Source organism: Protobothrops mucrosquamatus, unplaced genomic scaffold (assembly GCF_001527695.2).
Source record: "Protobothrops mucrosquamatus isolate PMUCROS unplaced genomic scaffold, P.Mucros_1.0 scaffold1, whole genome shotgun sequence".
Classification (NCBI taxonomy): Eukaryota; Metazoa; Chordata; class Lepidosauria; order Squamata; family Viperidae; genus Protobothrops; species Protobothrops mucrosquamatus.
This window is the reverse complement of record NW_015386388.1, coordinates 375,408-399,607: the sequence shown is the minus strand read 5'-3', so window position 1 is coordinate 399,607 and position 24,200 is coordinate 375,408. Positions and strand designations below refer to the sequence as shown.

At 38.5% G+C, this 24,200-nt stretch overlaps 1 protein-coding gene across 1 annotated transcript; it reads right to left on the bottom strand.

The window, feature by feature from the left end:
* Nucleotides 1-8,731: 8,731 nt before the first annotated feature.
* On the bottom strand, nt 8,732-22,702 carry WNT9B (Wnt family member 9B). Its single transcript, XM_015832188.2, has 4 exons — nt 22,596-22,702; nt 13,161-13,417; nt 11,399-11,664; nt 8,732-9,252 (listed from the first exon to the last, which is right to left on the bottom strand). The coding sequence occupies exons 1-4, from the start codon at nt 22,700-22,702 to the stop codon at nt 8,776-8,778; spliced, it is 1,107 nt and encodes a 368-aa protein (XP_015687674.2). The 3' UTR covers nt 8,732-8,775.
* Between the last annotated feature and the right edge of the window lie 1,498 nt (nt 22,703-24,200).

Genomic DNA, 24,200 nt, shown 5'->3' with positions numbered 1-24,200 from the left:
AAAAGCGAATTGAGCTGAAATCAATCCAAACTATTCTTATTCTTTAGATTCAATAATGTGGCAGAGCATGAGGGCATTTTCATTCATCTTGGAATCCAGTGGCAACCTCTCCAACATGTAAATATGAGACTGGATCAATGTATCAGTCAAGTTGATTCAAACTTCAGCCTAGTAACTGGTAAGACCATTTTGGATCTGCAGATCAAATGCATGCTTGTTTCTTGGTACCTTTACAAATGAAGCTAAGGTATTTACCATAGTGAGTGACATTGCCATTTATTAATTAATTACAAATTCAACAACTACACAGTATGTCGCTACTAAGGTTTCAGTGATATTTTTATCCCACTCTTCTTCCAAGGAACATAATGCAGCTAACAGGGTTCTTTCCCCTTTCTTTATCCTCACAAGGCTGGGATACGTTCAGCTGAAAGCAAGACAAATTCAAGATTCTCATGAATTTTACATAGCAGAGACTATGGAATTGAAATCTTGGCTCCACACTCTTGGTCTACAACCCTAACAGCTACTCCATATTTTTAAAACAGTAGTATATTAAGTCCAAGCCATTTAAATGGATTAACAATCCCAATTCTAATAAAAACAAAAGTTTCCCAATCAAAATAAGTGGTTTTGAAGTAAACATCTACATTTCCTTTTTAGTGAAAGTAGCTATAATGATGGTTAAAACTCACATTTTCATCCCTATTTTACTGATCATAGTCCTTATGCTGGCTTCTTCTTTTAAAAAAGGAAACTCAAGATTAAAAAACCAGAGTTCTTTAAAATACAATATAAAAGATATTAATGGGATATTAGTAGGATATAAGCATTGCAACATCTGAACATCTGGACAAATGATTACAGCAATAAATTCCCATTAAAAATGAAAGACTGAAGTTGTGTATTATTTAAAGGTCATAAACTGTATGATAGTGTTACATTTCAACAACCCAATACACAAATGTTATGAAAAATGTACAAGACCCATAAATAATATAAATATGCTCAAATGTTATACATTTTGAGGTAGGAAATAAAGCTCCAGCACAGAATCTCTTTTGCAATCATAATAATTTGTTAATGTAACAAAGATATACCAAGGTTTCCCTGTTGGTGTGGTCAAAATACCATGGAGTAGCCACCATGTGTTGCTCTGAAATTGTTTGCTCCTTTTCAATTTTTGTCTTCTTACCAAATTTTCTACTTTGCTGTGCAGATATCCAAATTTAAAAATTTGTTCCTAGTGCTTATAAAAGGGTTCCCTTCTGCCCTATCCCACCCTACAAATTAATAAAATAAATGGATGAGAAATTATGGAAGAGTAAGGCCACGTTACATAGTACTATTTGAAGTAGAGAATCAGATGGTTCTCCATCTGCACCCAAAATTTACCACTTTGGAATTGAACGTTAAACTTTAGCTCTAGAATAAGATATCCCCATTGCTCTATAAGATTTGCTAAGCTTAACTAGGGCAGTGCAGGAGAAGTGGGCATATAGTCAGCTCTGTACTTCAGTACCTCATACCATCTTCTACCGCCACTCAAGACCTTGTAATAGAATCCCGAAGAGCTGAAATGAAACTTAAATGAAAATGTGGGGCAGTTCTAACCAAGTCTGGTTTAAGTATTTGTCTGGTGATCCAGGCCAAACAGAAGATTTCCCTGGTTATTCTGGTAGCAATCATTTGGTCTGGTGTTTGAAACAACTTTGCAATAATTAATTTTTAAAAATATCTCTGGTAGCTGGATTAGATCAGAACTGCTGTGGATGAGATTAAGGAAGATTCAACTCACCCTATGCATTCCTCTGCTGATTTTAGATTCTGTGATGGAAAATAGAAAGAAAAGAGACAAAGCAACTGGAGGACACCCATTTTTATGGATACCGTAGCTTCCTGTTTCTGTGCCAGAAGTTGGAAGAGAGAGCTAATCTCCACATAACTGTGCCCTCTAGGTCTATTCATGAGGAACCATAGATAGTGATCTTAGCCAATGATAAAACTTAGGCATTGGACAGGTAAATGACCCCATAACCCAGACATGCCTGGGTTTTCATATTCAGATATATGCTTGCCATTGACTTAAATATGCTTAAAATGTTGTATGAATGCTGCTTCTATGTATTTTACAGGATTGCCAGTTGTCAGCTATTTATGCTGTTGAGTCAATAAAGTAATTTTTTGACATTTTAAGGTTGTATAATAGAAATCAGTCATCTTATTAATTCTACTTTATAGCATGTGGGCTATTCTCTACTCAGCATTTATGAAGCAGAGGATTTGTGACCCAAGTATGACGTGAAAACTTGTTTACATAGTATCCTCTTCACCTAGATATTTTAACGATCCTCAGAGAATTAATGTGTTACATATACAGGATTGGAGAGTGGCAGTAATAGCGTCATAGCTTACTCTCACCTGGAAAATTTCAGAAAATGGATTTGTTCCCATTCAAGGACGCATCTCATTCCAACATTAGGGTGAGAAGTGAACACACACCTTTTCAAGTCACAGGCACTGGAGCTGATTGAAATCTCCATCAAGGTTTTTGCTGCTGGCTGAGATCCAGAATCCATTTTCAGTCAGAGAAAATAAAAAGAGGAATACCTTCATTGCTAAACTGCTGCCTTTACATCCAGGAAATGTAATAACTGCTTAAAAGGGAAAGCCTAAAATGCAAGAAAGAGCCCTGGCAAAAAAAAGAGCTGCTTCATTCAACAGATTCATGTTTGCATTCAAATGTTATATGGTGATAACTGTTTAACTAATTTCTTTTAAGTGTCTATTAAAATACAGGAGTGGATGCTACCTGTACTAAGTATTCATTGTCCTGCTAGGATACCAGATAGAAACCAGGTTGGGGGGGATAAACAGCTCAAAGTATCTTGTGTAGGAAGAGGACAGGGAAGCTAGTTTGGATGGGTTAGAGAAGTGTTTCTCATCCTTAGCCACTTTAAGATGTGTGAACTTCAACTATCCAGAATTCCCCAGCAAGCAGAATCCTGGGAATTGAAGTCCACACATCTTACGTTTGCTGGGGTTGAGAAATACTGGGTTAGAATTTTGTTCTTCCCCTCTCTTTGATAGTCAAAAGCCATGTGGGTTTAAACAAAAATTGAATACAAGAATGCCAGATGATCTCTATGTGGCTTGGGGGCTCTATCAAACAGTATTTCTCCTCATCTCCAGTTCCCACATGTAGCAGCAAACTGCAAACAATAAACTCCAAGAAGCACTTCCTTATGACAGAATGGCTAGTACTAAACTGCAAGCTGGTTGGAAACCAAAAGAGTATTCTTTAAAAACTATCTGTGAAATACTACTCTATGGATTATTTTCCTCTGATTCTTTTCTGTCATTAGATTCTGCTAATGATTATGGATTCTGTTCCCCCCATCCCTTTTTCACTGCCAACAACTATGGAATATTGGTAGAGGTGCCAACATGCTATTTTGACACATACATAGATGGCTCTTGTCACATACACAGATTTCTCACTTTTGCTATTGTATTCAAAAGGCAAAATTATTGGATGAAGACTTGATAAAGCAGCCTGCAACCAACGTTATTTGCATGTTGGTAAGTTCCAAACTTGTGCATGTCTAAGGATTTAGCATAACTAACTTGCAGAGTCATATTATTCAGAACGGAAAGCCTCAGTGTGATAAATCCATTTTATTCCATCTCTTATTTATAAATGTGCTGTTTCTGAAGTCAGTGAGGAGAAGAACAAATGCTTTTCTCCCCCAGTTTTGCTTTAATAAACCAGCTAAATTTCACCAAATCCCACGGGAATCATCCAAGAAATATTCTCCTTACAGATTAATAAGGTTAGTGCATAAATCTTGGGTCAACTCATGCTTAATAACCGTGAAGATTGTTTGGGAATCAAGATCAATTAGAGTCCAGCTGGTAATCCTGTGCAGATTAGAACTACATCAATGAAAATTAAGCTGCAATATTTATTTACAAGTGCATGATTGGATAAAAGATTTAAAGAATTGCCAAGTATATGCAGTCAGAAGAAAAGCAGTAGCAAAAATAAAACAAATTCAAGGGCTAATGTTCACAATGCTACACCAGCCTTCCCTAACATGGTGCTCTCCAATTTTTTTAAAACAAAACTACAGTTCTGGTAGCATTTAGTAAGCTATTGTTTCAACACATGTAGGGGATGGCAGGTTTCAATTTGCCTTATTCAGATATTCTAAAATTCAGAGTGCTCACCGTGTCTGCACTTCAAAGAAGTCTGGTCCCCTCCTTTCCAATATCTCTTGTGGGACATCAGCCTCCTGGAAATATTTGCACATTGAATATGACTGTCTGCAGAAGGAACAGCTTGCCCATGAACCAGGACTCTGATAAGGCAAAGTCATACTGGGTTTGCAAGAGAAGTATTCAAGATATGCTTGTTGTGAGCATATAGTCCAAATATGTAATGTAGCGTGGAAACTTGGAATTCTTTTACACTAAGCATCATAGCACCAATAGCAGCTTCCTAGTAGCTAGAAGCAGAACTAAATTATCTAGCTTTGTTGTATCATTAACTTCATATGTGGTTAAAACAAGGTTAATATATGAATATTCTTGTGTTCTCTGTGCCAAATTCCATTTGCTATTTCTTATACACCTGCATGCATTAAAAGTATAGATCAGATGTGTCCAGCCCATGGCCCACAATAATTAACATTCTTATGTAAATTTGACATTATAAAACTATATTATATATTTTATATGGAGCCCAAGATAATTCCTCTTCACTCAATGCAGCCCAGGCAAGCCAAAAGGTTGGACACCCATATTTTAGATGAAAAACTGCTTCACAAGCATATAGGTACAGGACTGATACAAGAGGTACCACCTGCAACAAGGGTGCTCTTTTTTTTTACACCAGGATAGATTACCTTGCCAATTAACACCTTGCTTCAGAGCAAGACATCCGGGAGTAAATAATCAGGATCCACCAAGGTTGTAGAACAGGGGTCTTCAAACTTGGCCCTTTTATGACTTGTGAACTTCAACTCCCAGAATTTCTCAGCCCGGCATGCTGGCTGAAGAATTCTGGGAGTTGATCCACAAGTCATAAAAGGGCCAAGTTTGAAGACCCCTGTTGTAGAGCATGGAGACTACTGTATGTATGGGGTCTCTGAAGCAGATAGAAAGAGAGGCACACAAACCTCAGAACAAGGCAATCTGCTTTACCATTATATTTGCAGCACCACCAAACAAAACTGAAACATCTCCCATTGTTTTTAGGCTTATGACACCTTATGTGACAGGATGTGGCATTTGTACCATTCTGAGGCTGGCAGCCAAGTACCTACAGCAATTAGAAAAATTCGTGTGATGGCTACCCTTTCAGGTGGAGATTTAGCCCTGCATTTATTCTATGTATTTAAAGTCTGTGCAGAAGATCAGTTATTTTCTTTTCTTTCTTTTTTTTAACTCCTTCAAGGGAACTTTTTATTTTTTACTCATGGAAAACCTGGGAGGTAGGCTACACTGAAAAACAAAGCTACCTATAGTGTTCTACCCAAGCTCTTTCTTTCTTTACCCATTTCTTTCACTGCAACCCATTAATCTTTATCCATATTCTCTTGGTCTACTAACTTGTCATTTTGTATTATAACAACTTTCTAGGTATCCCCAATAGCTTCCACATATTATTATTAATAGGATAATAATATCACATCATTTTTTATTTATTTAGGTTCACAGTGAGCAATGATTTATACAGGCTCACTCAGCTTGTGATCTACCAAAATCACAGTCCACCAAAGCCACTTTTAATGGCTTACAAAGTCAGTTCAGCCATCTTCTGTTCTCAAGTGACTAACCAAAGTAGCTATTTAATGCGTTACCAAAAAGGAAATTCAATTTATTTTCTTTCTAATCCCATATGTATATCTATAAATTGTATCTAGTTCTCCTTAACATTCTCCTTTATTTGTATTAATTTCTAGTTCTATATATGCAAATTTAAACTCAGAAATAGTTAAATTGTAGATCTGCTCAATCAGTTGCCCAGATGCTAATTGTGGATGGCAACTCTAAAGGTCACAATTTAAAATCTCCATTTTTTTATTTTTTAAGACACATTTAACTGGGAGATTGAAATACTGAAATATCCTCTGAAAAATAATTTCTCATAGATTATGAAATATATGCTTTCAGTTACTATTCCTTTAACCCTAAATCTCAATATTTTATACTCTGTTTTTAGCTCTCTATATCCAGATCATATACTACTATTAACAGTAATTTTAATGATTTCCACAAAATCTATATTCTGCAAAGAAAACTAACCCCAAAGCATGCTATAAAGGTTCTTAAATGTAAAGAATTCTAGTAATTCCTACAATTTGGGAGAATACATAAACTAGAGCTATGCTATTTTCTAATTTTAATACTTGCTAAAAATAATAAGACATAATGAAACAAAGCAAAGAAGTACCTAAACCACTATACCAAACATTCATTTCACATTCAAACTGCTTGCCATCCTCTAAACCAGAGAAATGGATCTGTTCTAGGCCCTAATCTGTTCCTAATCTTGTTTAATAGATCAGGTGATGTTACAGAGAGGATTTAACCGGAAAATATTGGTAATATCCATTTCTCTGAATAGGGACAAACAGGGACCATCCTGGCAGAAAAACTAGTAAAATCTGTATCTGCCAGCTTCGTTTATATCTTCCATTTTTTAATGGAGAGAGAAAAAAAAGAAAAGTTGCAAGAGAAATAAAATGGGACAATAACGAAGGAACAGAATTCAGGAGGAGCTTTTCTGCTTGAGCACTGCAGACCAGGCAGTTCACTTGGCAAGCAAAGTTAGATCCGTTGATTGGCGTTCCCCATTCTAGTCCTAGAGGTTGTTTGGCTTTTACAAAGTTTGTATTCCAGGACATCAAAGCCAGGAAATTTAATTCCTATTTTATTCAAATTATTGCAAATTAGTTATGTTCTCTCACCCTCTCAAGTACTGAAATTACTATACTGAGTGTGCTTATGTTCCCAAACTTGCCTCTTTAAATCTTCCACTTGTGCTCTCAATAACTATTAAGTAGGATATTTCACTAAACTAAACTAAAATTATACATTTCCCTTCCCCCCTCCCAACTCCCAACTCCTCAAAGGCTTAACAAATATTGGTGGTCTTTCTCAAGCTTACCTTATCTATCGGTCACACTTTATTCTGTCTCAGCCTTGAAGAATGTAGCTTTCAGGACTGACCTTACCACTAAATACATCAGGGAATAAATAATGTTCCACTGGAGCTCTCTGATCGAGGACAAACTTGATCGGCATGCAAGTTTTGGTTGACCAGTTTCACCTGAATTTCCCCAGTAGCTTTATTTCTATCTCAGTAAAAATGGTAGTCGTGGTCCACAGTGCTTAAACAATAAGTATAGGTAGTCCTTGACAAACAACCTTTCGTTTAGTGACTGTTTGAAATTACAACAGCACTGAAAAAAGTGACTTATGACTGTTTTTCATACTTACGACCATTGCGGCATTCCCATGGTTACGAACTCAAAATTTAGATGCTTGGCAACTGGCTCACATTTATGACAGTGGCAGTGTCCCAGGTGATCCCCTTTTGTGACCTTCTGACAAGCAAAGTCAATGGGGAAGCCAGATTCACAACTTTGTTGCTACTTAATAATTGCAGTAACAACTGCGGCAAGAAAGGTCAGGGCAAAACTCATTTAACAAATGTTTTGCTTAGCAACAAAAATTATGAGCTCAATTATGATCATAAGACAAGGACTACCTGTAGATAGATACCAGCTGCCCAGATACTCAGCTTCTTTTTTCCAGAAGGCCCAGGGCAGGATTCAGTAAATGTAGGTCTTTTAGAATAATAGGATTGTTACCGACTGAAGATGCCTTAGAATGATTTTGGACCTGAGAACAAATGGGAAGTTTTGGTTTGTTTGCCTTCTATTCAGAACTGTTCTTACCTTTTTGCTATTTATAATTAGTTGCTACTCAGATCTTTGCATTTAACAAGATATTTTGCTTGGTCTAATATAGCACGTCTGTAGGAGATGACCAGGCTGAGCCCAAGGGAGGGGTCAAATGCATCATCTGTTTACCTTTACCTACCACAAGTTTGTTTTGACTGATATAAGTTCAGATTCTTTCAGAGAGCATTAGTTACAAATATTCATTTGAACTGCTTGGGTTCCTGATTTCCTGCGGCTGACAATATCCTAACTTGGAGCTTTCAGATTTATTGTATCTCAAGCCTCATAATTCCCAAACAAAATAACCAATGACCATTGGAAATGAAGTTATTACCTGCAGAGATTCCAGTTAGGGAATGCTACTTACAAAATTAGGGAGTGCAGGATAAAATTATTCATACTTCATGCAATTAAGGTTTCAGTTTTCAATTCCAGACTTCCTCCACTTGGAAGAGGCCTCAGGTTAAGAAAGACATCTTATTTTGGTCAGAATAAACAGCCCTAAGACAGATGAACCAAGGTCCTGGCAGTATAAGGTAGGTCCTTAATCATCTTCTAGGCAGAGTTCTCCAACTCTGTCAAGCAGAAGCAGTCAGTCTCGAGGGTTGGTTTGCACTTATTTTATGCTTTCACCTTGCCTGCTGGACTCCAAATCAGCAATTCCAATGCTTGGACCTGGCACAAATTACCCCTGTTTTAGGTTTTAGATCCAATATCAAGGTGGAAATTACTATATCAAAGAAGCCAAGTCATCATCCAATCTTAAGGGAAACTAGTCATTGTTCTCCAACTCCCCAGTGTCTTATTGCTTGCAGCTGTAAACCACTTCTTCCTGCATGCACTGCTGACATTCCACATAACAGCACCATTGCACCTGGCAATGGCAAGAGAAGGTAACAATGTGGGTCTGGATATTGTAACCCCGGCCACAGCACATACTGTCACAGTTAGCCTCACGGGAACACGTCCTTCCAGCCGTGCCCACTGAATACCTACTAGATCGGCAGAAGCTAGGAGAATCTTCCATATAAACCAGATCGGTGGGGCGTGGAACAGTAGGACCTTTAGCTAAGCGGCCATGATGCTGGGGGCTCACAAGCTCTGATTGGCCCATAGCATCATTGGTGGCACTGAAGACCTTGACAGCACCATCGTAGCGTAGCTTCAGGAGCTTTCCTGTCTCATGGAAAGGAGATAACTGTTTCCAGCAAGTTCTCACAGCACATGAGCCAGACACACCATGGCACTTGCAAGTGGTCTTGAGGCCATTTTTCACAGCCTGTGGAAGAGAAAGGAAAATATTATTAGCCATGTTACAGAGTTATTAGTGAGTAGTTAGAAAAAGTTGAAGGAAATCAGAAAATTTATAAAGCAGGATCATCCATTCAAACAGATTTCACCATTCAGGTAATGACTTCTCCAAATAATTCACCAATGAATCCAGGAACACTCCTTGTTTAAGTCCATTTCAGTCAAAGTTACCTTATTCACGGAGTAACTTTGGCTCAGTCATGCTTTCTACTTGCCTACTTGCCTCACAAAACTGTTACTATATGTATAAACTGAAGAGAGAGCCCTCCCATAAGATATCTTGAGCCCTGCAGGAAAAACACAATGGAAATCTAACACTTTAATAAACAAACTTATATTTGTAAAGACAAAGAAAATCAACTTACAGTACATCTTAAAGACCAAGCAGTTATTACAACCTAAGCTTTTGTAAAATATAGTCCACAGTCCATGTATCCAATTGTACCAACTATATTGTTCAAATTTAACTTCTGCAAGTATAAGAAATGCATACTGATTAAACAAAACAGTTCAGCAATTTCACGTTGGAATCTTCTTTTGGACACTATCAAAATCTAGAATTTCAAATAGATATAAACCCAGACTGTGCCTGAAAATATCTTTATGGGTCTCAGCACAAGAAGCATTTTAGAGAAAGAAACAGTAGATAAAGAAAAATTAATTAAATTTATCAATAGTTGCTAGAATATATAAGATGAAATCAGGGAAACAACTGGTTACTGAAGGATTTAGTTTTCAATAGGTTTTTTTGTATGCACAGTTAAGAGAAAGAGATTAAGGTAGTTAGAATTGAGCAACAGAGGGAATTGAAATTGAATTATGTACAAATGATGAATATTTAATTGCCAAAATGCATAAATTCTTGCTGAAATTCATAGAAATGAACAAATGAAATAATGTATGATAAAAATTGGCTAAGAATTTTAGATAGAATATATTGTTGGAACAGTGAGAAAACATGTGGTTGAAAGGACTGAAATTCAAATTTTGTAATAATCTAAAAAAGAATATTTATAAAATGATGTGCCTTTGGTATATGACTCTAGAAAGATTATCTAGAATGCATAAAACTATTTCAAATTTATGTTGCAAATGTGGACAACATGAAGGTTCATTTTACCCTGCTTGATGGTTTTGTAAAAAAGCAAAATTTGGGGGAAAATTCTCTTAATTGTTTCACTTAATCAAAATTTGTGATCATAAGATGAGGACTACCTTTAACCACATCATTGTGACTGCTTGCTTCCTCATTATTTTAGGTTACAATACCGCACACATATGATAATGATAGCCCACTGAATCAGTGTGTGTGATTTCCGAGTTAACATGCAGAGGATTGTACTGACTGTGGCATTTAAATGTATATCATTTATCAGAGAATCAGATTTGCATGCAAAGACAATATTTCTGAACAAAGTGGTGTGTTTCCTGCTTTTAGATGGCATGCACATATGTAGAAAACATTATCCTTTAGGAAAAAAACAAGGGAAGTACCTCTTTAAAAATGCTTGTTGCAGAGTTGCAGCTTTTTAAAAAATGTTTTACATTCTTTCTGAATGTCCATACAGTTCAAATCAATTTTAAAAATCAAGATATAGTGAGGTGGAAGGAGGAATTATGGTCCATGTAATCCAATTGATCTGGAGGATGCCAGCTAACAAAAATCTGCTGTAAGACCTGTACATTTATCCTCTCTACTTCTTAAGCTCTATCCATGCAAACTTTTAAGGATTTCCAAATATCGTTTGTGCTTTTCTGACCCAATATTTGCATTAGGATTGTCAATTTAGGATTTTATAAAGATGTGTAGTCAGAAAGTAGCCTCAGAATCAACAGGGAGAAAAAAGAGAGATCCATCTCATTAAAAATGCTTGCTTTATTCTACCCTGTTGCATAATCACTTGTATAATGTCACTGTGGAAACCACTGTTTTGATCATATGCTGCCAACAAAGATACAGATCTGGTATTTCAGAGTTCAGTTAATCTCTCTCTCTCCCCCCCCTCTCTCTCCCTCTCTCTCCCTCTCCCTCTCTCTCTCTCTCTCTCTCTCTCTCTCTCTCTCTCTCTCTCTCTCTCTCTCCTGAACTAATCCTGCAGCAAATTCACCCTTACCTTGATGCCCACGTTTGTGTTATGGATGTCCACTTTAGCCCTCAGATCTTTCCCAACCTTTTTCTGGCCCAGGAAATTCTTCAGGAACCTGATGCTATACTTGAGGTTGTCACCACACACACCCCACTGCCAGGCTTTGCGGTTCTCTAAGTCAGGTGAATCATCACAGGTACAGCGTTCCATTCGCCCAGCACTGCATGCTCGAGCAAGGGAATGAGTTAATGCTGCTGAAGACACTGCATAGAGAAACGCTGTTTCCTTGAAACCTAGGAAAACAAAGGCAAGCAGGAGTGAGGAGAACATTTATTCATAAGAATTGAATAAATCTAAGCCGGAAGTGGGGATACGGACAAGAAGCCCTTATAGTATTTACATGCTTCAACCAGACATCTGGTACAAGTTCTGCAGTTATGCTACTGTAGGAGTTTAAGGTTTTCATGGGCTCCCTCCTATAAGAAAGGTAAATCCCGTTGGGGTCCTTAGCTCTTGAAACTAAGTTATTGTTTTGTCTGCTAGAAAGTTATTTAATTAAATCAAGGTAAGCTGAAGTCTTTCTTCATGCCTTTGGGTTAGTCTTGACTTCTGAAGCTACATAGGTAAGTCCCTACAGTTTTCTTGGCAAAATTTTTCAGAAGTGCTTCTCATTCCCTTTTTCCTAAGGATAAACTAGAGTGCCTGGCCTAAAGTCAGAGTGCCTGCGTCTAAGGCAGGCATCCAGCCCTGGCAACATTAATACTTGTGAGAGTCCACAAGCCTTAACGTTGCCAAGGCTGGACACCCATGGTCTAAGCCAAGTCTGGTTTCCCCGCTTCTAATCTAATACCTTAATCAGTGCCACCAGACTGACATTCTAAGTAGAATCTTACTATTGATTAATATCTTGAAACTAAAGTGAACATTGGAAATATTTTTCCTTAATTTTTTTTGAGAAGGCACATTCTGTTATTAACAGTTAGTTTGAAGTATTGCTTTGCTATCCTCCTTTTTTTTTAAAAAAAAATCTTGCTACATAATCCTATGCACATGTATTCTATGAAGTATCACTCAGCTAGATTTATTGCAAAGTAAAGGTGTATAGGATTGGAATCTTAGACTACTAGCTATTGTGAAATATTTTTAAAAATCACATTCTATTGCTTTGCAAACACCTTTGAGCAATGGAAACTGGTATAAAATGTTTAATACAAATAAAATGTGCTTGGGTTCCAGCATGCTTTTAGGATCAAAGCATACCTGAGTATGCAAACATTGGAATATCACATCCTTACATTTAACAAGTGATCTGGAAAAAGAAGTGAGCAGGAATTCCATGCAGACAACTCCACAGGCTGGCAGAAGAGAAGTAGTTTGTTCTGTTCCTTCCCCACTAGTATGAACTAGCTCCTATAATAATTGCATACAGGAAGGAAGAACACTTTCCTAAAAGCCTAGAGAATATCACAAGCTAGAGGAAGATAAAAGGCCACTGTTATCCAGCCTACTAAAACTCGAATAGCCTAGTGCTTATATTTTGGGCCTAGAGAAGAAGGCTTCTTATCTGCATTCAAAATTTAAAAAGAGGAAACCAAGTTAATTAAAAATGGCAGCCTATAGCTTCTGGGGGTTTGTTGACAAGATTAAATTATCTCTCCCATGATGCCTTTTTTCCTAGCTTCTAATTATGACTGAAGGAATTGAACAGCTCAAAGAGAAAGAAGCAAGGTGGAGAAGTTTCTGGTGTTTTGGGGTTTCAGAACCTGATGGAACAGATGTTCCTGTTTACCTCTTTTCAACAGGTTCGCCCTCCCATCGAGGCTGCAGTTCCAACGCTCATTGCGGAACTGGTACTGGCACTCAAGGACGCCAAGCCGAATGGCATCCCGTAAAGTCTCGGCCAGCCCTGGCTCCCGACGACAAAGCCTCTTTTGCTTCTGGGAAAGCCTCAGCAGGTCACATTGCTTCAAGTGAGCCTTCCAATGGGCAGGATTTGTTGAAGATCCCAGCAGTGGAAACTGAGTCAAGGTTTCTTTTCCGGTCAGGCTAAGAGAAAGAGAAGTAAATCTTGGCTTGGCTTGATAAACCAGAGAATGCATTATTGCCACTAGGCATTAACAGATAATCGATATGATGCCCATCTCAGTTACCCATCCCATGTAGGCTTAGGGCTGAGTTAAATGTAGAGAAATGAAGTGGTTATACAGTTGATGAGTGGTGGGAGAAGGTGTGAAGCTCTTCTACTGAAAATCCTACATCTAAGACAAAGCAAAAGAAGCAGAAAAGCTCTGTCTATGGATTAATAGTGATGTACCTTGGAGCCTCACCTGTAGGAAAGAAAAACATCTTGGCAAGATTTCAAGTGAGATGATCAGACAAATTTGGGGGTTGAATGCTCACCTCCATTTGTTTTTTCTATTAAAACAATTTGCTGCAATATAAATAACTGCAGGAAGATAAAATAAAAAGAACCAAGCGGCTACACTCTAAAGGAGGTTCTAAACTCTTATTAGAAACTTCTGAGGTCAAGTCTGCAGTTAAAGATGTCTCCAAATACTATACCAAGCTCTGGAAAGACATGAAAGCACAGTGTAGCATCCTGGGTTTTCCCATAACCCTAGGAATGCAAAGCTGGTTAAAGGAGGCAAACAGATGACCAACCTCCAGTAGATATGCCTTTTAAAAACTTTATTTACTTTACTTACTCTTTCATTTTTTACTTGAAGTACAAATAATCTACTACTTACATTTTGATGCAAAGAAGATGGTTTCCCTTTCTTTATGGTCAAAATTCAACTACATTTAAGGAAGGTTTGCCTTAAGAACTGGTTTCAATAAAAGAAAATTTTGAACAGGGAACAAATGTTGGGATGGATTTTAGAACTGTTTTCCTTTAGCTAGTGCTCTCTATAGCTATTAGACAAAGTCTCCAATTATTTCTCATTGGAATGACCATCAGCTATAGAAGGTGATAGGAATTATACCTAGTACTTGCACTAGTTAGAGAAAAGAAAAAAGGAAAACTAAAACTAAACCATATACTGTAGAGGTGTCTCTTTCATAGAAGAATAATTCTGAGGAGTTGAAGACCACATAATTTAAAAGCTGCTAAGGCTGAAAAATACTGATTTAGATGAATTACAAAAACTACACTTTTATTTACTTCCATTAAATAGATTCGGTCAGAAATAGCAGAAATCACATTCTTTAACTGGATTTCTGAGGGGGGGGGGTTGGAAGATTTCACATGATACAAAAAGTCCCAAAATCCACAAACATTTAGCCTGAACTTGAATAAGTTAATCATTTCAAAGGCTGCCCCCCCCACACACACACACTTTATATGATATCAATATCCTCGGAATTTGTCTTCAGAATTTAGGTATCACCAAAAATCACCATTAAAGATAGTTTGCTATTACTTTTTTCTTTTGGTGAGGTTTGTTTTTTTAATGTGGCATTTCAATCTATCCTACTATCCTGGGATTTACTCTCACCCTGCTTAGTTTCCAAATCAACCAAGGCTGACTAGTTGGTATGACATTAACTAGACCATATGCATACTACATAAGAGCAATAAAATAGAAATAGTATAAGAAATATTTAGATGATATCTTTACAAACTGGAATGGTATCAAGATCATATCATAGTTTCTTTTTATTGGCCAGATTTTAGAGATGAAAGCAAACTGTGAATTAAATCTTAAACTGACTGATCTTACCAGGTTTGGGAAGATAGATCTTTGAACCTAGATCTTTTTCTAGCATTCTTGATATTATATTTCATTATGATTCTATCATCTTTCCATCTGTTACCACACAAATTAATATATTATAGAAGGAACAATTGTCAAGTTAGGGAAATTACTCAGTTTTTCATACAGGATCAAGTGCTCGTAGCCTAAGTTGAGAAAGAAAGTTATTGCAATAAATTGCCCAATAAAAGAACAGTGCCCAATAAAATAAACATGACTGTTTTGTTCTTAAAAACAGAAAATTTGGATACTACTAAAATGTCTTTAAAACTTGCTACTCCTTCTATATCTCAAAGAAATTACCAATATATCAGAGCTTAGGTGAAAAATCACAGCTAAGAAAATACAACTGAGAATTCAACTTATAATTCGGTGCCAAACACTAAGCCATGTTGCATATTTCTGAGCCATCTCCTCCTGTCCCTGGCCCTTAATTCCCCACCCCTCCCCAAATTGAAATGCACCCTTAGGATATAATGGTTTTATCATTACACATTTTTCCTCCAACAGTGTTGTTTTAATGGGTAGAGAACACTTTAAGAGCAGGTGGATTGATTCTGACTCTAAAACAAAATGTAAAGAAAGAGCCAAGTATCTTCTCACTCAACCCCATTCTCCAAGGTCGCCTATTAATAGAAGAAAAAAAGGGAGGAAAAACTGCCAGGAAATTGAACATTAATCTCTTGGGTTTTTATTTTATAATTTATCTGCCATCCTGGCCATCATCATTCCAAACCAATCTCTTCCAGTATTCTCATGCCACTGGTGGCTATTGCCCTCAAGATTTTGCCTCTGCTGCCTGTATATAACCCAGTCCTGAGGTCGGACATTTCCTGGACCTGACCCGAGTTCATTTATAGGACAGGTTGTTCATCAGAACCTATGATCAATCAAGCATGCATATGCCTAGCGCCAGGCAGCCAAAAGGCCTCCAGTCTTGAGAGAGCACGAAAAGGAAGAGATGTTATCACCTACCAAGGGTGGAATTCTCAAACCCTCTCACCCACCCAGAGGTCTTCTTTCAGCCAATGCACGATGTTGGTTAATGATTAAGTAAGTAAATTTCCAAATAACCAACAGAGAACAAAATGGCCGCAGTTTCACCAAGATAAAAGCTGCATCGATGCAGTGCCCACATACCAGCTAAATACTTGCCTTGTTGTAATTTCCTGTGGGCACTTTGAGCTCCAATCGGTTTGGAAATGAACTAGAAGGACCCCAACAGAAGACAGGAACTTCCAAATCATTTGAGGATTAATAATGCATGGAGGGAGCTACTATACAATATAAACTTTCTGTAGCTATCAATTTATAGAATTATTTGGATAATAGTACTTCTCGGATTAGATAAAAACTGTCCTAAGTCCCAAGCTATTGTTATTAGCTGAATTTCCAAGAAGTTATGTTCCTAATGCTTGTTGTAAATTATGAGAAATTTAGTTCAACATAACTATAGGAAGTAGGGACAACTGATTTTGATATTAATCACTGGTTGCTGTATTAAACATTTGTACAGTTTTGTGTAGTGCATGAGCTACACTCCTTCCTGGACCATGAGGATCTATTCAGTTTCACTCATGCCCTGGTTACTTCCAGAATGGATTAACATAATGCACTCTACATGGGGCTGCCCCTGAAGAGCATCTGGAAGTTTTAGCTGCTGAGTGTGGTTGCATGTGGTGTGCCTCTTGGATGGAAAACTTACATCTCTGCTCCAGAAACTATATTATGTCAACACAATGACACATTGGTTGTTGATTTGCTTCCAGGTACAATTCAAATTGCTGCGGTTACATCTAACCGCCTCATCAGGTCCTGCAGAAGAAATAGGTTCCAGATCCAGACTGCTAAGGAGATCTTTCTGGTGGATCCAAGAGGAAACTTTTTTTCTACTGTAGCCTCCACCATCCAGAACAGTATTCCCTCTGAGATAAAGTTAGCCCCATCTATGTTAGCCTTCTGGAAAGTTTTGGAAATGCGGTTCTTCCATCTACCTATGGTAAGCCTGCAAGGTGGTTGAATGAGGGTAAATGATGGTTGTCCTTCTGCTCTCCTGGGGCTTTTTTATGTTTTATTTTTTGTTGTTATTTCTGTCTGATCTGCTTTATATTGTGATGTGGTTTTAATTGTTATTTCTTCTAACCTGGCCAGAGTCACTTTTTGACATGAGTAGCTATGTAGATTCGCTTAGCAAATCAACCAGGGAACCATTAAGCAAGTGATAAGGATAGCAGCTATGTTACTCTACAGTAACAAAGCGAGAGCATAGCAAAGATTGAGACAAAAAGAGGAATATGACTAAAGGGCAAGCGAAGACAAAGATTGTAACATAATTGTAGAGACATAATTAAACAAATTTGGATAATGTTAAAATGAAATTGAATGTTTTCAGTACAAAACACATTGAAAATATTTGCCATGGCACTGCTTTTTGAAAATATTAGAAATCATTGTTTAATAGAACATTGGCCCTGGTTGGCCTCTCTCTGTTTCATTTGATGAAATAGGAGTGATATATAAATTTATGGGCCCCTCCAATACATAGAATTTTGTCCATTGGGTCCTGTTAAAATTTAAGTCTACCCTCCAACACTTTGCCCCAAATTCCTTACTTTAAAAATGTTTTCTAGCTATTTGCAAAGTCTTTTCATCAATAGCTGTCAATTTGTTATCTATCCTCCACTTCACTGTTGGGAGACCCAGTCACATATGGCTCAGAGGCCTTAGCTGATGTTTTTAATACTTCCAGATGTGTTGAACTACAACTCCCTTCATCCTCAAGCAGCAGTGTTCCACAGAACATATCAGGTTCATTCTAGTTTATCATCCTATGGGACACTGCTGCCTAAGGATGAAGAGAATTGTAGTTTAACACATCTAGATAGACCAGACCACGTCTCTAGGTAGACTAGACCAAGAATCAACTCCACAGAATGACTAAATTCTCTTATGGAGATTGGTTATAATAACAGAATCTTGCAAATGTGCTTATGCAATCATCTTCCTTCTTCTACTTCAGTGAATAAGGGAGTTCACTGAGGCACTTATGTAGGCTGTTTCTTGTAAAATTAAAATGGTTTTCATTCATCACCACTCTAGTAACAGATCTTGCATATCTTTCAAGGTAATCTTCTTTACTCTCTACATCACCTCCCATGTCAGCCTTAGTTCCTGCCCCCCATATGTCCAGAAAACTCTGAGTCAAGGTTATAGAACAAAATGCTGCCCTCCTCCTCTGCTGTCAACTCCTCCAGATCATATAATAAGTCCTGTAATGCAGCCATACCCTGAGACTAGTGCACCAGGGGAGCTCTCTGATCTGAAAGCAAGCTCTCTCAACTGCAGTTCCCACCCACTCACCAATGGTTACAGGGCTAAAGAAAAGGAGGCTTAGAAAGCTGTATTCCATCATAGCAGACCTGAGGAGGAAAACAGCAATTAATGGATGCTGAGGAAGTTGAGAGACTCTGAGGGTTTCAGTTTCATTGTGTGGTCAGCCTCCTTGCCCTTCCAGACAATCCAACTGATTACAGAAGAAAGGGAAAACTGGAAATGGCACTGATGCTAATGACCAAGCAATGATAGGTTCTGGAGCATAAGAGGAGGAGAAAAATTACTTCTTTCTCCATTGGCCCTGCTTGTCCACAGCAACTCCTATTGGAGCTCATCACAACCAAGTTTCTTGAAGCCATAGGGCAAGGAAGGACCTGGGATGGTAAGTACCTGCAGGCCCCATGGTAGATATCTCCCCTGATTTAACAACTTCTATCCTCTGTTACACAGTGGCCAACTGGATGTGTCTGGAAGCTCACTCCTGTCATTTCCCAGCAACCATTATTTAAGGCAAAGTGTCTATGATTTTGCAGGTAGTATTATTACTCACAAAGAGCCTAATCTTCCTTGAATCTACAGGTTTGCTCTTAAAACTATCCAACCTGGCTAGTGTTGACAAAGAACATCAACAGGCCCATTCGTTAACTTTCAGAAACAGAAAATAGAATCTAGAAATTCCAGCATTTATTTGTGGCTGGTCCCTGCATTGAAAGGCTGGTTATAACAAACAGGAAACTCACTCAAAGTATGTAATTGTTCCCATAAAGAACTGGGGTAAAATGTTTTATCAACTAAAGGAACACAGCTGTTGTAAGATTGCAGCTCCCTTAAGTTGCTTAAGCAACCAAATCCACCTAAAGCAATAATCAATATTTGTTTTGCATTAAGGAAGTGATAGCTGAGAGAAAAAACATATTACCTCTTGCTTGGGAAAGCAGAGACATGAGCATGCACTTCCTGAAAGAAAAAGCTGACTGAGATCTCATTCTGAAATGTAGGCAGAGACAGACACAGCATCCCAGGCAAGAGATGTTGTGACAAGGGTCTTCTAAATCAACATACTTCAACATGTTAACAGCTCTTGGAATTCCCAGTCAGCATTTCAAAGTGTGAAGTCCCAACATACCTGGAAAATGCTAAAAGGATGGCCGGGCTGCTGGCTAGGGAATTCTCAGAACTGAAGTCCACACATCTTTAAGCTGCCAAGTTTTAAAATCACTGATATAGAGAGTACCTAGGTTGCTATAAGTTTTGACTAGGACTGTAATAATCATCTCTTAGGAGAAGAGAAGCAGCTACCTTTATAAAATTCTGCATGATAACACTGGTATCCTTAGATCAGATCCTGATTTGGTGCTAATTTACTCATCATTTTACTATTCCCATCTTTCTCCAGAACTGGGAAGAGGTGCTGAAAACAATTCAAATCTCAAAATCCTCATTCTGAACTTTTAGAATTCAAGACTCAGTACTTAAAAAAAAATCATCAGAGCTTTACAAGAGTACATGTATTGGCTCCTATAATTCTTAATAATGAAGAGTAAGACTAGCTACTAAGGATCTCTGAAGTACTTTAGTCTAGAAATAGGCAGTCTGGTATTCTCCAGATCTTTTACACTACAATTGCCATTAGAATGGTCAATTGTCAGGGATGATGGGATCAGTTTGTCATTCTAAAGTCCTAAACTAATCAGGCAACATTGTGCATTCCATTTTCCCCTCTTTAGCAGACTTTTGTGGTTGGAGGGGGAGGGGAGATGGAAGTAACATGGGGGAAATGCTACATGTGGAAAATACCTACATTTGGGTCATTTAAGTACATAATAAAGCCTTCTGGAACCCAAACTATATTTATGTGAAATCTCTGGCCTATGTACTTATACAATATAGTAAACCACAATGAGGCTTAATGCTCAGCATTATGTGAACTCAACCAATGTGGTTTGTATACAACGGTTTGTGTCTTAATGGATAACTAGAACTCAACAAACTGTAGTTTCCTTAGGAAACCACAATTAAACAAACCATAGTTTAATGTGCTGCAAGAAGATCAGAAAACTACCTTGACACTATTGCTTTTGCAAGCAAACTCATTTTGCAGTATTTGTAAAAAAAAAAAAAAAAAAAGCACCTGAATATTTGGGGGAAATTGGATGTAGAGATTGCCAAAATGGAGAAGCATAAAATTAATACAGACTAAAAGAATTTAAACAGACAAAAATACCAGTTGCATCATGAGCTGCTCTCAAATTTACAATTAGCAAACTGAACTCTGTTTCTTGGTTTACTAAAATATAGCAACATTTGCATTGTTGAAACTAAGAAGTGAGGCAGAGTTAAGCATTTAAACCAATGAAAAAAATTGCTTATGTTTTGGAAAATGAAGGCTTGAGGTTTGAAAAGTAAAACTGTACATGGATACGCAAACTCAGGTATTATACAAGAATCTTACAGATTAATATCCTTCCATTGCTCATCAAGAGAAATTTGATGTATACAGTATTTTACCGATGTATCTCCTGAGAACTTTTGAAATAATATAATACAATCTTAATCCTTCGTAAATAGGTCTCAATAATTAAAACAGTGTTTATCTTTAGGTAAGCATTTGTATGATTGCAGTCTTGAGCCAGAATGCAAGTTTTTATGCAAATACAATATCTTGAAATTCAAATCTTAAGAGAATTTCAAATACCTGCATCGCAAGGCACACATATATGCATCTCACACTCCTTACAGTAAGGTGCCATTTATGTATAATCCCAAACTCTTGAGATTGTATTATGTCATGGCCTTTAGCTTGTAATGAAGAATAAAAAGGTGTAAAAATGTAAATGTAGACCCAGATTTTAACATGTTTAGGAATCCTCTGAAATTATAAGGAGCTCTAACTAATCAGGAGCTGCCCCAATCATTTCAATAGAACTAGAGTCTGTATCACTTTGTAGAATACACTACTTGTTGTATATTTAATCACAAGGCTTCTGGTCCTCCCTTCCAATGCTGAAACTCCTAGTAAATACGCATTCAGATCAAACCAAATGATAGACTTCACAATGTACCAAATTGGTCCTTATTTCAGGGAGTATGTTCAGCAAAAATTTCCCAAACCTGGAAGGCATGGGAGATTTTTCTGCACATTTGGGGGGGGGGGAACACAATTAAAAGCCAGTTTTAAATGACTTCCCAATCATAGATATTGAGAAATTAATATGAAACCCTTTACTTATTCTCCCCCCATCCCAAAAAAGTTTGCAATGTTTATATGGTCGGGTCTGGCCCTCGTGTCTTTCATAAAGCCTCATCCGTTTTCTATCGACTACGCGCTTTAGTCTAGTAAATGCAATCTGCACTTGCTTTGAGCTGGCAAAGGATCTGCTGCAAAGAACGTTTACAGAGAAGGACGTGAAGGATCACCTCCAGCATGTCTAACTGATGCCATTTCCAGTCAGGTTCCCCCGACATTTGAGCTGAGTTAGTGAAGAATTCGCAGGATAACTGTAAAACCGGCGTTGCGCCTGGTTAGCAATTAAGATACAGCAACTTTCTTCAAAGCGTAGATCGCTGCAGAGAAAGAACTGTAATCCCAGGCAGCGTTTAGGATTGCGACTATGTATCCAGCCGTTTAGATTGGCTTGTTTGACGAAAGAAAACGAAAGGGAAAGAGATAAGGAGAGAGGGATATGAACTATTCAAGATCAACAGGGCAGAAGGGAGAGGACAACTTTAGGCGTGTTTTCTCTGTCTCGTCAGAAGTCAGTCGGACACCTGTTAAGGCGGCTTAGCTTCGCCATCTGAAAGCAAAGGGTTAGGGTTAGAGAGCAAAAAAAGTGAGAAGGAAAAAGAGATTATTTGGAAAATGGGGAAAGGTTATGGAAGAAACGCAGGGGGAGATGAAATCCAATCAAAGATAAAGAAAGAAACGGGGATCGCTTAGAATAAGAAGGTGGACAGGGGAAAAAAGAGCAGGAAAGAAAATAGAAAAGCATTACAAAACTAAATTCGTATAAAAAGGGAAGTTGAGGGAAGAGGAAGGCGGGGGGGGAGAGAACACCTGGATAGAAAAGATGTATATTAAAATTAGATAAGAGGCTCCCATGTCCGAAGCCGCGTCAAAAGGAGAAAACGCCGCTGACCCGAAATAGGCGTCCACTTGCAGGAGCAGCAGGCAGTAAGTGGCGGCTGTGGCGACTAGAGAAGCGCGCAGAGGCGGCAGCGCGGTCTCCCACGGCGGCAGGCGCATGGTGCCAGCTTCTGCTTCTGCGTCGCGACCCGCCGCTTCCCTGGCTCGGCATGGCGCTGCGCTCTCAGCGCCCGGCGCTCCCGCATCACTTAAAAAAGGTACCTGGGCGGGCGAGGGACGCCCCCTCTCGGTCCCGCCTCTGAGCCGGAGGGCGAGGGCAAAGGGCCGGTAGAGGTGCGGCTAGCCTCAGGGGCTGAGAGGCGCGCGGATCCCTCGTGGACCCTCGGGCTGGTCCCAACAATCCTCCTGGCCCGTGGCCGCATTTGGGCTCAGGGGATGGCTGTCAAACTGCGATCCAGGCGGAGACAAGTACGGAGATGCATCCTTGGTCATCGGGGGTATTCCCGCCACTAGGGTTACCGCATTACAAGGAATTGCGGGCTGCTTGTAACGATTTGAGTTTGTAAACTGCCTTGTCGCCCCTCGCGTGGGAAATAGAAACGATCACTGCCCCGCAGCACAGAGAGCATTTGAGTTTGCACCATTTACCGAACTACAAACTAGCCAGCCTCGTTGTAACTTCTTGTGTTGTTCAAACCCGGTCAGGTTCTGTTTCAGTTTGTTGTGAGAATCCAGAACATTAGGCAAGAAAAAACAAATGTACAGATATAGTATAGGGGGTACCTTGCTCAATAGTAGTAACTGTGAGAGGGACCTCGGAGTCCTAGTAGACAATGACTTAAGTATGAGCCAGCAGTGTGCTGCAGCTGCCAAAAAGGCCAACACAGTGCTGGGCTGCATTAACAGAGGGATAGAATCAAGATCACGTGAAGTATTAATACCACTTTACAATGCCTTGGTAAGACCACACTTGGAATACTGCATCCAGTTTTGCTCACCACGATGTAAAAAAGATGCTGAGACTCTAGAAAGAGTACAGAGAAGAGCAACAAAGATGATTAGGGGACTGGAGGCCAAAGCATATAAGGAAAGGCTGCTGGAATTGGGTATGTCTAGTTTAATGAAGAGAAGGATGAGGGGAGACATGATAGCAGTGTTCCAATATCTCAGAGGCTGCCACAAAGAAGAGGGAGTCAAACTATTCTCTAAAGCGCCTGAAGGCAGGACAAGAAGCAACGAATGGAAACTGATCAAGGAGAGAAGCAACCTAGAACTAAGGAGAAACTTCCTGACAGTTAGAACAATTAACCAGTGAAACAACCTGCCTCCAGAAGCTGTGAATGCTCCAACACTGGAAGTTTTTAAGAAGAGACTGGACAGCCATTTGTCTGAAATGGTGTAGGGTTTCCTGCCTGAGCAGGGGGTTGGACTAGATTTATTTTATTTATTTTTTATTTATTATTTTATTAAATTTATATCCCGCCCTTCTCCTTGCGGACTCAGGGCGGCTAACAATCGATTAAAAAATACACAGATAACAATTACAGAATTAAAATTAATTAAAAGGAAATATTTAACTATGCTCTAATTAAAATATAATTAAAACCCCCTCTAAAAATTTCCCTAGGCCAGTCCTGCAAGCTGGAATAACCATGTC

Excerpts from the sequence above, each read along its gene's own strand:
- WNT9B (XM_015832188.2), bottom strand. The coding sequence starts at position 22,702 with ATGCGCCTGCCGCCGTGGGAGACCGCGCTGCCGCCTCTGCGCGCTTCT. Across the intron at positions 13,418-22,595 it reads CAAGTGGACGCCTATTTCGG|CCTGACCGGAAAAGAAACCT; the intron begins GTCAGCGGCGTT and ends TCTTTCTCTTAG. Across the intron at positions 11,665-13,160 it reads GGCGAACCTGTTGAAAAGAG|GTTTCAAGGAAACAGCGTTT; the intron begins GTAAACAGGAAC and ends TTGTTTTCCTAG.